General features: G+C 42.0%; 1 protein-coding gene across 1 annotated transcript in view; it reads left to right on the top strand.

Annotated features, from left to right (window-relative positions):
* Window positions 1-348: 348 nt before the first annotated feature.
* LOC311115371 (NLR family CARD domain-containing protein 3-like) overlaps window positions 349-14,620 on the top strand; it is a gene marked incomplete at its 3' end in the record, with an annotated part of 115,283 nt that continues 101,011 nt past the window's right edge. The window contains exons 1-2 of the mRNA XM_084190553.1: window positions 349-391; window positions 11,901-12,017. Coding sequence (XP_084046679.1) covers window positions 354-391; window positions 11,901-12,017 — 155 coding nt within the window. The 5' untranslated portion in view covers window positions 349-353. The remainder of the gene's footprint in view (window positions 392-11,900; window positions 12,018-14,620) is intronic.

The following is a 14,620-nucleotide window of genomic DNA, read 5'->3' as shown; positions in this document are numbered from 1 at the left end:
GATCACTGATCCCCCCCAGATCAATCAAGCCTGTTTTAGCCCTTCTGTCTACATTCTCAGATACGATTAAAAAAGAACAGACTCAAAAATAATAAATGGCAACTTTTAATGAATACAAATAAGTGTGTGACATGGCCATGGTGAAGAGATGTCACAACTACATATTCATGTGATTGCATTAAATCACCTGACTGTTTCGATATGTCTGTTAGTAAATGTTTTGTAAGAGATAATAAATGATAACAATTCACATTCAAGAATTACTGTGTTAACTACAACCAACTCTGTTTAGGGGTCAGTGGTCTAAAATGAGTCTCTCTGGGGAGAGAGAGGAGGGGGGCCCTGCCTCTAAAATGAGTCTCTCTGGGGAACATGACACCAAAGCTAAGAGGTGAGATGACAATTTTGTTTAAGAATTATTAAAAGTTTATTTCCTAAATGCTATTTCCACAATTTTTCGCATGTGTTTTTTAATCAGAAATGGTTGCTTATGGGTACCTTCAATATTACTGTTCTCAGATGTTTAATTAATAGATTTTAGATGTATATAATTATTATTATTTTTATTGCAAAACGCTATATATCCATTGTTCAGCTGAAATTGAATGTTCGTATCCTGTATATTTGACTGTATTATCTGGTTGTCTCACCTAGCTATCTTAAGATGAATGCACTTACTGTAAATCGCTCTGGGTAAGAGCATCTGCTAAACAGGTGGGGCTCTGCCCTGAATGACAGGTCACCACTGCTCCAAAGCAACTACATGTTGCACAGGACCCACTGACTCGCTGCATGTTTCTATTATCAAGACACCTGCTGGTAACTCTTAACTGGTTAGTACAGCTCATGAGGTGTCCTAAATATCTGCCAACTAGGTGGGACGCTTATGAATAAAGAGGCTTCATGCATAGCTTTAATTTATACCCATAAGAGTAGGACTAAAATGGCTTTATTCTCAGCACATATACGGCACATTTTCTACTCTGAGACGCTTTTTGGATACTTGCCCAGATCTCAAAACATTGTTTGAAAAAACGAATAATTTTTGTTTGACATAATAAAACATGAATATTACTAATATACCCGACTTTAAAGACTGGGTTTAGTTTATTGTGTGGCTCTGCTCATGTCCGCGTCCCGGTACAGAACTGTCCGCGTCCATGTACGGTTTGGCGCCAAGCATATTGTCCAGTTACGCGCAGAGGTGAGGTGATCTTGGGGAACAACGACGGAGTTTGCTATAGTGTTGAGACACCGACGTTTATTGTTCAATTTGCGTTTTTGCGTAATGGTCAGTGACAGTATGAGTGTAGCCAGATCCTTTTCACTCGCTATCCTTGTTTAATTGTGTGGTTCACCGGATTCGGCATCATCCTCGAGGGACAGATGAACGTCTACAATCGATGTGTTGTGATAATTGCGTTGTTTGCTCTATAACCTGTTAGTTCATATGCACTAAACAACTATTGATTTAGAACCACGGAGAGTTAACGCAAGTCACAAAGAAAACAGGAGCTGCCTCCACTTTTGCAGCACCATTTCAACTTCAACATTTCAACATTATTAAGTCACCAATGCTTAGTCTAATACAGTGACAACTGAAAGATACCAAAAACAATTTAGTCCAATCAACATAAGCTAAATATGATGTGGCTGTCCATGGGTCTGATTTCTGTGTGTGTGTGTGTGTGTGTGTGTGTTGGTGCCAGTAGAGAAAACATGTTGACTCACTCTACTAGTAGAGAAACACCAATGACATCCTCCTCTCTCAGTCCCAGCAGTTGTCCTATAGACGGCTAAACAAAAACCTACAGAACATGGATCATGTTCCTGCTGTTATCCTGCAAGATCAGTTTCCCAAGAAACTGAGCAATGTCTCCTATCTTAACTTCCAGAACATATTCTGGGCCTTCTGCCAGAGGGTCACAGTCACCTGCATGAATCAAAACAGAGTGAGAGAAGAATTCCAGCACAACAAAACGGTCTTATCACTGTCATACAGTACAGGTTTTTAGTTGTTGTTGTCCTAGGCTACCTGGCTAAAATGCTTGCTCTCTAGCCTAACTTCCATTCATGGGCAACGTTAGCTAGTTAACATTAGCCTTCTACATCTAGCTACATATTGATCTTCCATCCTCTCAGGCCAGGGGCACAACAATGTATGAATTAATGGTTAGTTCAGAATCAGCGTTATAATCATTAGCCATCCCTATCTCCATCCATGGCAAATTTAGGAAAAGGTCGATTTTAGCTATCTGGCTAGCTAGCCTTTGCTTTCCTAACTGCTTGTGTATATTGGTTCCTAATTTCCCTGAAAAGTTGCATATCACGGGGGCTAATCGATGCTAATGCAGTACACCACAGGATGTTTTTGTGCTGGTCAAGGGCAGTCAAGTCTGAGGAGAACCAGGGGCTATATCTGTTCTTGTTCTGAATTTTTTGAATGGGGCATGCTTATTTAAGATTGAGAGGATAGCACTTTTAAAGAACGTTCATGGGCAACGTTAGCTAGTTAACATTAGCCGTCTACATCTAGCTACATATTGAACTTCCATCCTCTCAGGCCAGGGGCACAACAATGTATGAATGAATGGTTGGATCAGAATCAGCGTTATAATTATTAGCCAGCATGGAGAATTAAGTAAATCCACAAATCCAAATCCCTATCTCCATCCATGGCTAATTTAGGAAAAGGTCAATTTTAGATTACACCGGAGGACAACAACACAACGAGATGCAACCATTTAAGTTATTTTTTTCCATGACGTATGCTCTCAATGCTATTTGATAGGAGTGAAGCCAAATCCAAACTGGCTTCCCTTGATACTTTTTTGGGGACCATTCACAGTCGAGCTCACTCAGTTTAGCGCAATGCTGATTGGCTATAATTGTACTTTTTTTTATCAAGGGAGGCCAAATGCTCGCTGGCTTCACTTGCATTCAATGCTACAGGCGGCAACAATGTCATACTCATTTGGACCAGACAGCATCAGATAGATGGCCTACACATACAGAGACAGAGGGGCGCTGTTTCACTCGCTCGGATGCATTCTCCGGTGAGATACATCCAGCCTCTTGCGAACTGAAGGAAAATGATGAAACACAGAAAGACGGAAAATAAATAGTTTTAGATTAAGGCTGTAACACAGCAACATGTGGAATAAGTCAAGGGGTATGAATACTTTCTGAAGGCTCTGGTACCTGTTTCCAACTAGCTTCAGCTTTCTAGGGTTCTAGGTTGGGAAAGTATTGTTAGCTACAGCAGGTTTTCCCCCGGTTTCACCTGTCTACAGGGTTTGCTCCATATCTGATATATGATTGTACAATTGGAATACTGTGGATTTTTTATATACAGTGCATTCGGAAAGTATTTAGACCCCTTGACTTTTCCACATGTTGTTACGTTACAGCCTTATTCTAAAATGGATGGAAAAATAAATAATCCTCATCACAGTACCCCGTAATGACAAAAAAAAAATAACATTTACATAAGTATTCAGACCCTTTACTCAGTACTTTGTTGAAGCACCTTTGGCAGTGATTACAGCCTCAAGTCTTCTTGGGTATGACGCTACAAGCTTGGCACACCTGTATTTGGGGAGTTTCTACCATTCTTCTCTGCAGATCCTCTCAAGCTCTGTCAGGTTTGATGAGGAGCGTCGCTGCACAGCTATTTTCAGGTGTCTCCAAAGATGTTCGATTGGGTTCAAGTCCGGGCTCTGGCTGGGCCACTCAAGGTCATTCAGAGACTTGTCCCGAAGCCACTTCTGCGTTGTCTTGGCTGTGTGCTTACTGTCGTTGTCCTATTGGAAGGTGAACGTTCACCCCAGTCTGAGGTCCTGAGTGCTCTGGAGCAGGTTTTCATCAAGGATCTCTATGTACTTTGCTTTGCTCTGTTCATCTTTCCCTCGATCCTGACTAGTCTCCCAGTCCCTGCCGATGAAAAACATCCCCACAGCATGATGCTGCCACCACCATGCTTCACCATAGGGATGGTGCCAGGTTACCTCCAGACAAGACGATTGGCATTCAGGCCAAAGAGTTCAATCTTGGTTTTATCAGATCAGAGAATCTTGTCTGAGAGTCTTTAGGTGCCTTTTGGCAAACTCCAAGCGGGCTGTCATGTGCCTTTTACTGAGGAGTGGCTTCTGTCTGGCCACTCTACCATAAAGGCCTGATTGGTGGAGTGCTGCAGAGATGGTTGTCCTTCCGGAAGGTTCTACCATCTCCACAGAGGAACTCTGGAGCTCTGTCAGAGTGACCATCGGGTTCTTGGTCACCTCCCTGACCAAGGCCCTTCTCCCCTGATTGCTCATATACAGTGGGGAGAACAAGTATTTGATACACTGCCGATTTTGCAGGTTTTCCTACTTACAAAGCATGTAGAGGTCTGTAATATTTATCATAGGTACACTTCAACTGTGACAGACAGAATCTAAAACAAAAATCCAGAAAATCACATTGTATGATTTTGAAGTAATTAATTTGCATTTTATTGCATGACATAAGTATTTGATCACCTACCAACCAGTAAGAATTCTGGCTCTCACAGACCTGTTCGTTTTTCTTTAAGAAGCCCTCCTGTTCTCCACTCATTACCTGTATTAACTGCACCTGTTTGAACTCGTTACCTGTATAAAAGACACCTGTCCACACACTCAATCAAACAGACTCCAACCTCTCCACAATGGCCAAGACCAGAGAGCTGTGTAAGGACATCAGGGATAAAATTGTAGACCTGCATAAGGCTGGGATGGGCTACAGGACAATAGGCAAGCAGCTTGGTGAGAAGGCAACAACTGTTGGCGTAATTATTAGAAAATGGAAGAAGTTCAAGATGACGGTCAATCTCCCTCGGTCTGGGGCTCCATGCAAGATCTCACCTCGTGGAGCATCAATGATCATGAGGAAGGTGAGGGATCAGCCCAGAAGTACACGGCAGGACCTGGTCAATGACCTGAAGAGAGCTGGGACCACAGTCTCAAAGAAAAGCATTAGTAACACACTACGCCGTCATGTATTAAAATCCTGCAGCGCACGCAAGATCCCCCTGCTCAAGCCAGCGCATGTCCAGGCCCGTCTGAAGTTTGCCAATGACCATCTGGATGATCCAGAGGAGGAATGGGAGAAGGTCATGTGGTCTGATGAGACAAAAATAGAGCTTTTTGGTCTAAACTCCACTCGCCGTGTTTGGAGGAAGAAGAAGGATGAGTACAAACCCAAGAACACCATCCCAACCGTGAAGCATGGAGGTGGAAACATCATTCTTTGGGGATGCTTTTTCTGCAAAGGGGACAGGACGACTGCACCGTATTGAGGGGAGGATGGATGGGGCCATGTATCGCGAGATCTTGGCCAACAACCTCCTTCCTTCAGTAAGAGCATTGAAGATGGGTCGTGGCTGGGTCTTCCAGCATGACAACGACCCGAAACACACAGCCAGGGCAACTAAGGAGTGGCTCCGTAAGAAGCATCTCAAGGTCCTGGAGTGGCCTAGCCAGTCTCCAGACCTGAACCCAATAGAAAATCTTTGGAGGGAGCTGAAAGTCCGTATTGCCCAGCGACAGCCCCGAAACCTGAAGGATCTGGAGAAGGTCTGTTTGGAGGAGTGGGCCAAAATCCCTGCTTCAGTGTGTGCAAACCTGGTCAAGACCTACAGGAAACGTATGATCTCTGTAATTGCAAACAAAGGTTTCTGTACCAAATATTATGTTCCACTTTTCTGATGTATCAAATACTTATGTCATGCAATAAAATGCAAATGAATTCATTAAAAATCATATAATGTGATTTTCTGGATTTTTGTTTTAGATTCCGTCTCTCACAGTTGAAGTGTACCTATGATAAAAAATTACAGACCTCTACATGCTTTGTAAGTAGGAAAACCTGCAAAATTGGCAGTGTATCAAATACTTGTTCTCCCCACTGTATATATATATATATATATATATATATATATATATATATATATATATATATATATATATATATATATATATATATATATATATAGACCACCTGATAGAACCCAGGTCTTATCTCTCTATCACTACTAGCCACTACTACTGCCACTATATATATATAGACCACCTGATAGAACCCAGGTCTTATCTCTCTATCACTACTAGCCACTACTACTGCCACTATATATATATAGACCACCTGATAGAACCCAGGTCTTATCTCTCTATCAGTACTAACCACTACTACTGCCACTATATATATATAGACCACCTGATAGAACCCAGGTCTTATCTCTCTATCAGTACTAGCCACTACTACTGCCACTATATATATATAGACCACCTGATAGAACCCAGGTCTTATCTCTCTATCAGTACTAACCACTACTACTGCCACTATATATATAGACCACCTGATAGAACCCAGGTCTTATCTCTATATCAGTACTAGCCACTACTACTGCCACTATATATATAGACCACCTGATAGAACCCAGGTCTTATCTCTCTATCAGTACTAACCACTACTACTGCCACTATATATATAGACCACCTGATAGAACCCAGGTCTTATCTCTATATCAGTACTAGCCACTACTACTGCCACTATATACACTGCTAAAAAAAATTAAGGGAACACTTAAACAACACAATGTAACTCCAAGTCAATCACACTTCTGTGAAATCAAACTGTCCACTTAGGAAGCAACACTGATTGACAATACATTTCACATGCTGTTGTGCAAATGGAATAGACAACAGGTGGAAATTATAGGCAATTAGCAAGACACCCCCAATAAAGAAGTGGTTCTGCAGGTAGTGACCACAGACCACTTCTCAGTTCCTATGCTTCCTGGCTGATGTTTTGGTCACTTTTGAATGCTGGCGGTGCTTTCACTCTAGTGGTAGCATGAGATGGAGTCTACCACCCACACAAGTGGCTCAGGTAGTGCAGCTCATCCAGGATGGCACATCAATGCGAGCTGTGGCAAGAAGGTTTGCTGTGTCTGTTAGCGTAGTGTCCAGAGCATGGAGGCGCTACCATGAGACAGGCCAGTACATCAGGAGACGTGGAGGAGGCCGTAGGAGGGCAACAACCCAGCAGCAGGACTGCTACCTCCGCCTTTGTGCAAGGAGGAGCAGGAGGAGCACTGCCAGAGCCCTGCAAAATGACCTCCAGCAGGCCACAAATGTGTCTGCTCAAACGGTCAGAAACAGACTCCATGAGGGTGGTATGAGGGCCCGACGTCCACACGTGGGGGTTTTGCTTACAGCCCAACACCGTGCAGGACGTTTGGCATTTGCCAGAGAACACCAAGATTGGCAAATTCGCCACTGGCGCCCTGTGCTCTTCACAGATGAAAGCAGGTTCACACTGAGCACATGTTACAGATGTGACAGAGTCTGGAGACGCCGTGAAGAACGTTCTGCTGCCTGCAACATCCTCCAGCATGACCGGTTTGGCGGTGGGTCAGTCATGGTGTGGGGTGGCATTTCTTTGGGGGGCCGCACAGCCCTCCATGTGCTCGCCAGAGGTAGCCTGACTGCCATTAGGTACCGAGACGAGATCCTCAGACCCCTTGTGGGACCATATGCTGATGCGGTTGGCCCTGGGTTCCTCCTAATGCAAGACAATGCTAGTCCTCATGTGGCTGGAGTGTGTCAGCAGTTCCTGCAAGAGGAAGGCATTGATGCTATGGACTGGCCCGCCCATTCCCCAGACCTGAATCCAATTTAGCACATCTGGGACATCATGTCTCGCTCCATCCACCAACGCCACGTTGCACCACAGACTGTCCAGGAGTTGGCGGATGCTTTAGTCCAGGTCTTGGAGGAGATCCCTCAGGAGACCATCCGCCACCTCATCAGGAGCATGCCCAGGCGTTGTAGGGAGGTCATACAGGCACGTGGAGGCCACACACACTACTGAGCCTCATTTTGACTTGTTTTAAGGACATTACATCAAAGTTGGATCAGCCTGTAGTGTGGTTTTCCACTTTAATTTTGAGGGTGACTCCAAATCCAGACCTCCATGGGTTGATCAATTTGATTTCCATTGATAATTTTTGTGTGATTTTGTTGTCAGCACATTCAACTATGTAAAGAAAAAAGTATTTAATAAGATTATTTTATTCATTCAGATCTAGGATGTGTTGTTTAAGTGTTCCCTTTATTTTTTTGAGCAGTGTATATAGACCACCTGATAGAACCCAGGTCTTATCTCTCTATCAGTACTAACCACTACTACTGCCACTATATATATAGACCACCTGATAGAACCCAGGTCTTATCTCTCTATCAGTACTAACCACTACTACTGCCACTATATATATAGACCACCTGATAGAACCCAGGTCTTATCTCTCTATCAGTACTAGCCACTACTACTGCCACTATATATATAGACCACCTGATAGAACCCAGGTCTTATCTCTCTATCAGTACTAGCCACTACTACTGCCACTATATATATAGACCACCTGATAGAACCAAGGTCTTATCTCTCTATCAGTACTAACCACTACTACTGCCACTATATATATAGACCACCTGATAGAACCCAGGTCTTATCTCTCTATCAGAACTAACCACTACTACTGCCACTATATATATAGACCACCTGATAGAACCCAGGTCTTATCTCTCTATCAGTACTAGTCTAGTTAAAGTCAGAACAAAGCTGGCTGAAGATAGAGGGAACACTTAAAGTTAAGTGGTCGTCAGACATTCAATAGTCAGAGTAGGTTTGAGCTATGATCACTTATCAGTCCTAGGCTACATGCTCTGTTCTGATACTGGTAGGCCTACAATGTTATTTGAACTGATCTGGGCCCGGTTTCCCAACAGCATATTAAGGCTAAGTTAACCTTCGTAGGAGCATTGTTAAATCTCTGAACTGTTTCCCAAAACCATCGTTATTAACGTTGCACTTGAAAACACTCCTAATCTAACTCCTGTGTCAGACCACTCATAGAACAGTTAAGTGCGTCGTTGGATACTTTTTTGCCCTCCCGCGTCAATTTATACACAGATTATCTCTGCTAAACATAGAATCAAATTGTTTATCCATTGATAATTTAAGAACAAAGTTGCCTACAAATACAAAGTTGCCAATGTCTTTGCAATTGATACAAACAAGAGAGGGACATATAAAATGATGCTTCAAATGAAAACCGAGATGACTGCATTAAAATATAAACATTAGGCTATAGGCCTATTTCAATCATATTGAAATACATGTCATGTTCAATATATTTAGTTCTATTTTGCTACTTGTAGACTACGGTCTGTAATTTGTCTCAATATATATCATGATGTGTAGCCTAACATGTGAACAATGATGTGCCGAATCTGTGATTTAGGGCATTTTTATTGTGTAAGCATTAGAATAAGCTGCCTCAATATTTGCAGCCATAGGTGCTAATATCTCTAAGAGCGAAAGGTTTTACATCAATGATATCTACTTTGCAGTTGAAAAATGATTGCCCCATCTCCTAAATGGTTTTAGTGGTTCCATTACTGTAGTTGACCACTAGATAGAGACATTGACCACAGTACCGCTCACCCTGAGGACCAACCTGTGTAGTCCACCACACCCACTCTCATTAGCACCACCAGATGAAGAGAGTTTTCTCCCTAATAGTCTTTCCCATGCCCTACATGAACTTGTCCATTCCCTTTGTGTGATTATTCTGATGACGGCCGAAACTTTCATCTTTTAACCTTGCTTAAATAAAACAAATCATTTGTAATGGTGAGCGAGCGTTGGCGTTTTCCTTTTCAATGATGATTTAATTTTGGGTTTGGACCTCGACTCACGTTGGTTGAGCACCCTCCCCTTCTTTACAGCCTACACATCATGAAATATATTGAGACAAATTACAGACAGTAGTCTACAAGTAGCAAAATAGAACTCAATTGATTGAACATTAAACGTATTTCAATATGATTTAAATAGGACTTTAGCATACAGTTTATTTTGTAATGCATTAACGCAGTCATCTTAGTTTTAATTTGATATTCATGTTTTAATAACGATCGTTTTGGAAAACACCTCTGTTACGTATTCCCTGCCGGTGACTGTTATCAGTATCTCAACCCCACACTGCACTCCCAATCCCCCATAACCAGAGCCTGAGAGTCTAGGGGGAACCATAAACCTGCCTCTCAAACCCTCCCTGACCTGTGTGACCTGTGCCCTGATAGGTTGCTAGGGAAGTTACTAGGGGGCCGGACATCTTTCCATCCTTTTGACTCTGCAGGTCACACAATACTGTCTATCTCAAGTAGTTACAGAGAGTAACATCTCTGTCTCTACAAAATTGTCAGTCTCCCTCAAGCAGTTACAGAGAGTAACATCTCTGTCTCTACAATACTGTCAGTGTCCCTCAAGCAGTTAGAGAGTAACATCTCTGGCTCTACAATACTGTCAATCTCCCTCAAGCAGTTACAGAGATTAACATCTCTGTCTCTACAATACTGTCTCTCTCAAGCAGTTACAGAGAGCAACATCTCTGTCTCTACAATACTGTCAGTCTCCCTCAAGCAGTTACAGAGAACAATATCTCTGTCTCCATAATACTGTCAGTCTCCCTCAAGCAGTTACAGAGAGTAACATCTCTGTCTCTGCAATACTGTCAGTCTCCCTCAAGCAGTTACAGAGAACAATATCTCTGTCTCCATAATACTGTCAGACTCCCTCAAGCAGTTACAGAGAGTAACATCTCTGTCTCTGCAATACTGTCAGTCTCCCTCAAGCAGTTACAGAGAACAATATCTCTGTCTCCATAATACTGTCAGTCTCCCTCAAGCAGTTACAGAGAGTAACATCTCTGTCTCTACAATACTATCAGTCTCCCTCAAGCAGTTACAGAGAGTAACATCTCTGTCTCTACAATACTATCAGTCTCCCTCAAGCAGTTACAGACAGTAACATCTCTGTCTCTACAATACTATCAGTCTCCCTCAAGCAGTGGCAGAGAGCAATATCTCTGTCTCTACAACACTGTCAGTCTCCATCAAGCAGTGACAGAGAGCAACATCTTTTTAATTATTATTATTTTTTATTTTTTTGTTGATTGATTTTGATTTAATGATATATGGCAGATATATGTTAATACTGTGTAAAACCTAGCAGTACTACTTATTTCTCTGAGAGTGAGGCAGATATATATTATTACTGTGTAAAACCTAGCAGTACTAATTATTTCTCTGAGAGTGAGGCAGATATATATTATTACTGTGTAAAACCTAGCAGTAGTACTACTTATTTCTCTGAGAGTGAGGCAGATATATTATTACTGTGTAAAACCGAGCAGTACTACTTATTTATCTAGAGTGAGGCATTTATATATTATTACTGTGTAAAACCTAGCAGTACTACTTATTTCTCTGAGAGTGAGGCAGAAATATATTATTACTGTGTAAAACCTATCAGTACTACTTATTTCTCTGAGAGTGAGGCAGATATATTATATTACTGTGTAAAACCTAGTAGTACTACTTATTTCTCTGAGAGTGAGGCAGATATTATTACTGTGTAAAACCTAGCAGTACTACTTATTTCTTTGAGAGTGAGGTAGATATATATTATTACTGTGTAAAACCTAGTAGTGCTACTTATTTCTCTGAGAGTGAGGCAGATATATTATTACTGTGTAAAACCTAGCAACACTACTTATTTATCTGAGAGTGAGGCAGATATATTATTACTGTGTAAAACCTAGCAGTACTACTTATTTCTCTGAGAGTGAGGCAGATATATGATTAGATGGTGAAAAAACACACCAATGTCTTTCCTAATTTCTTTAAACAATCAAATCTAATTGACCAACATTTCTTAAAATGAATATATAGCGTTTTGGAATGAAACTCTTGTTTCCCCATCTGAACTCAGAGTAGATGAGAGATGTAATGTTTGTCTCTGTTGTGTTGAAGCCCAATCAAGCAGGAGAGACCAGCCTCCCCTGTACCCAGCTGTGTGTCCTTGAAGAGTGACAATTCTATGGATCTACCTATGACGTTTAGAGAGGGAGACTTTTCTACTGAACAAAGGTAAGAAGAACTCATGGGTCATGGTCAGTGAGTTAAACAACACTGTCTCTAGTCATTTCTCCTCTCCCATTTTACCATTTATTTTTGTTGTTTTCATAATCCATAGGCCAATCCTTTTTTCCATTTTCATAGTCCTGAAACAATATTAAACTAACACAACCTTCCCTCCCTGTGTGTGTGTGTGTGTGTGTGTCTGTGAGTGTGTGTGTGTGTGTGTGTGTGTGTGTGTGTGTGTGTTTCCACTCCCTGGATGAGATGTCATCTCTATCCTGATTGCCTAGTCACTTTTACCCCTACCTACATGTACATATTACCTCAACTACCTGGTACCCCTGGACATTGACTCAGTACTGGTACTCCTTGTATATAGTCTAGTTATTACCTCAACTACCTGGTACCCCTGCACATTGACTCAGTACTGGTACTCCTTGTATATAGTCTAGTTATTACCTCAACTACCTGGTACCCCTGCACATTGACTCAGTACTGGTACTCCTTGTATATAGTCTAGTTATTACCTCAACTACCTGGTACCTCTGCACATTGACTCAGTACTGGTACTCCTTGTATATAGTCTAGTTATTACCTCAACTACCTGGTACCCCTGCACATTGACTCAGTACTGGTACTCCTTGTATATAGTCTAGTTATTACCTCAACTACCTGGTACCCCTGCACATTGACTCAGTACTGGTACTCATTGTATATAGTCTAGTTATTACCTCAACTACCTGGTACCCCTGCACATTGACTCAGTACTGGTACTCCTTGTATATTGTCTAGTTATTACCTCAACTACCTGGTACCCCTGCACATTGACTCAGTACTGGTACTCCTTGTATATAGTCTAGTTATTACCTCAACTACCTGGTACCCCTGCACATTGACTCAGTACTGGTACTCCTTGTATATAGTCTAGTTATTACCTCAACTACCTGGTACCCTGCACATTGACTCAGTACTGGTACTCCTTGTATATTGTCTAGTTATTACCTCAACTACCTGGTACCCCTGCACATTGACTCAGTACTGGTACTCCTGGTATATAGTCTCTTTTTAACTGCATGGTTGGGAAAGGGCTCGTAAGGAAGCATTTCATGGTAAAGTGAACACGTCATTGGCTCTAACGGTCGTCTGGTTCCGAACAGCGCATGTTCGGATGTTGAAGCACGGTGGCTAGGATAAACTCCCTAGAAAGGCAGGAACCTAGGAAGAAACCTAGAGAGGAATACAAAATACATCTGGTTTCAGATCTAGAAGATTCTCCTCTTCAATAGTAATATCATCAATTCTGACCAGTAACTTACCTAGGGTCAAAGGTCCCTGATTTATCACTAAAATGTATAGGATGATCCATAGAGATGTCACTCTTCATGGACAGATGACTGGGCACTGGAGAGACTGATCGCAGAGTTTGGTTGGAGATTCTGAAAAACATAATAAATCACCATGAAACAAAATTTTTAAATATATCACAATTATATTTCAATAGATAAAATACATTACATAAAGCATTAAAATATATGCCATTACATAAAGCAACAAAAATACACTGAGTGTACAAAACATTAAGAACACCCTCCTAATATTGAGTTGCCCCCCTCCACCCCCTTTTGACCTCAGAACAGCATCAACTCGTCAAGGCATTGACTCTTCAAGGTGTCGAAAGCGTTCCACAGGGATTCTGGCCCATGTTGACTCCTATGATTCCCACAGTTGTGTCACGCTGGCTGGATGTCCTTTGGGTGGTGGACCATTCTTGACTCCAACACGTCTCTGCCCCTGCATCTACACTGACTGAAGTGGATTTAACAAGTGTAACTTACTTGTAACATCATCACATTGTAACATCGTCACATTGGCCTACTGATTCACTTCCTCATCTCAGTTTCACTTTAATCCTTAAGACTCTATTCATACACATACTTTATAATATGTCCATATATAGTTATAATCTGTTCTAGGAACATCTACCCAAAATTTTACACCTTCTTTATTACTTCACCAAACATACACTACATGATCAAAAGTATGTGGACACCTGCTGGTCCAAAATCTCATTACACCTGCTGGTGCAACATCTCATTACACCTACTGGTCCAAAATCTCATTACACCTGCTGGTGCAACATCTCATTACACCTTCTAGTCGAACATCTCATTCCAAAATCATGGGCATTAATATGGAGTTGGTCACCCCTTTGATGCTATAACAGCCTCCGCTCCTCTGGGAAGGCTTTCCAGTAGATGTTGGAACATTGCTGCAGGGACTTGCTTCCATTCAGCCACAAGAGCATTAGTGAGGTCGGGCACTGGCTCGCAGTCGGCGTTCCAATTCATCCCAAAGGTGTTCGATGGGGTTGAGGTCAGGGCTCTGTGCAGGCCAGTCAAGTTCTTCCACACCGATCTCGACAAGCCATTTCTGTATGGACCTCGCTTTGTGCAGGGGGGCATTGTCATGCTGAAACAGGAAAGGGCCTTCCCCAAACTGTTGCCACAAAGTCGGAAGCACAGAATCGTCTAGAATGTCATTTTATGCTGTAGCGTTAAGATTTCCCTTCACTGGAACTATGGGGCCTAGCCCGAACCATGAAAAACAGCCCC

This window comes from Coregonus lavaretus (assembly GCF_964263955.1).
Source record: "Coregonus lavaretus genome assembly, contig: HAP1_SCAFFOLD_564, whole genome shotgun sequence".
Lineage (NCBI taxonomy): Eukaryota > Metazoa > Chordata > Actinopteri > Salmoniformes > Salmonidae > Coregonus > Coregonus lavaretus.
Note: the sequence above shows the minus strand (reverse complement) of the source record. Positions and strands in the feature narration are given on the sequence as shown.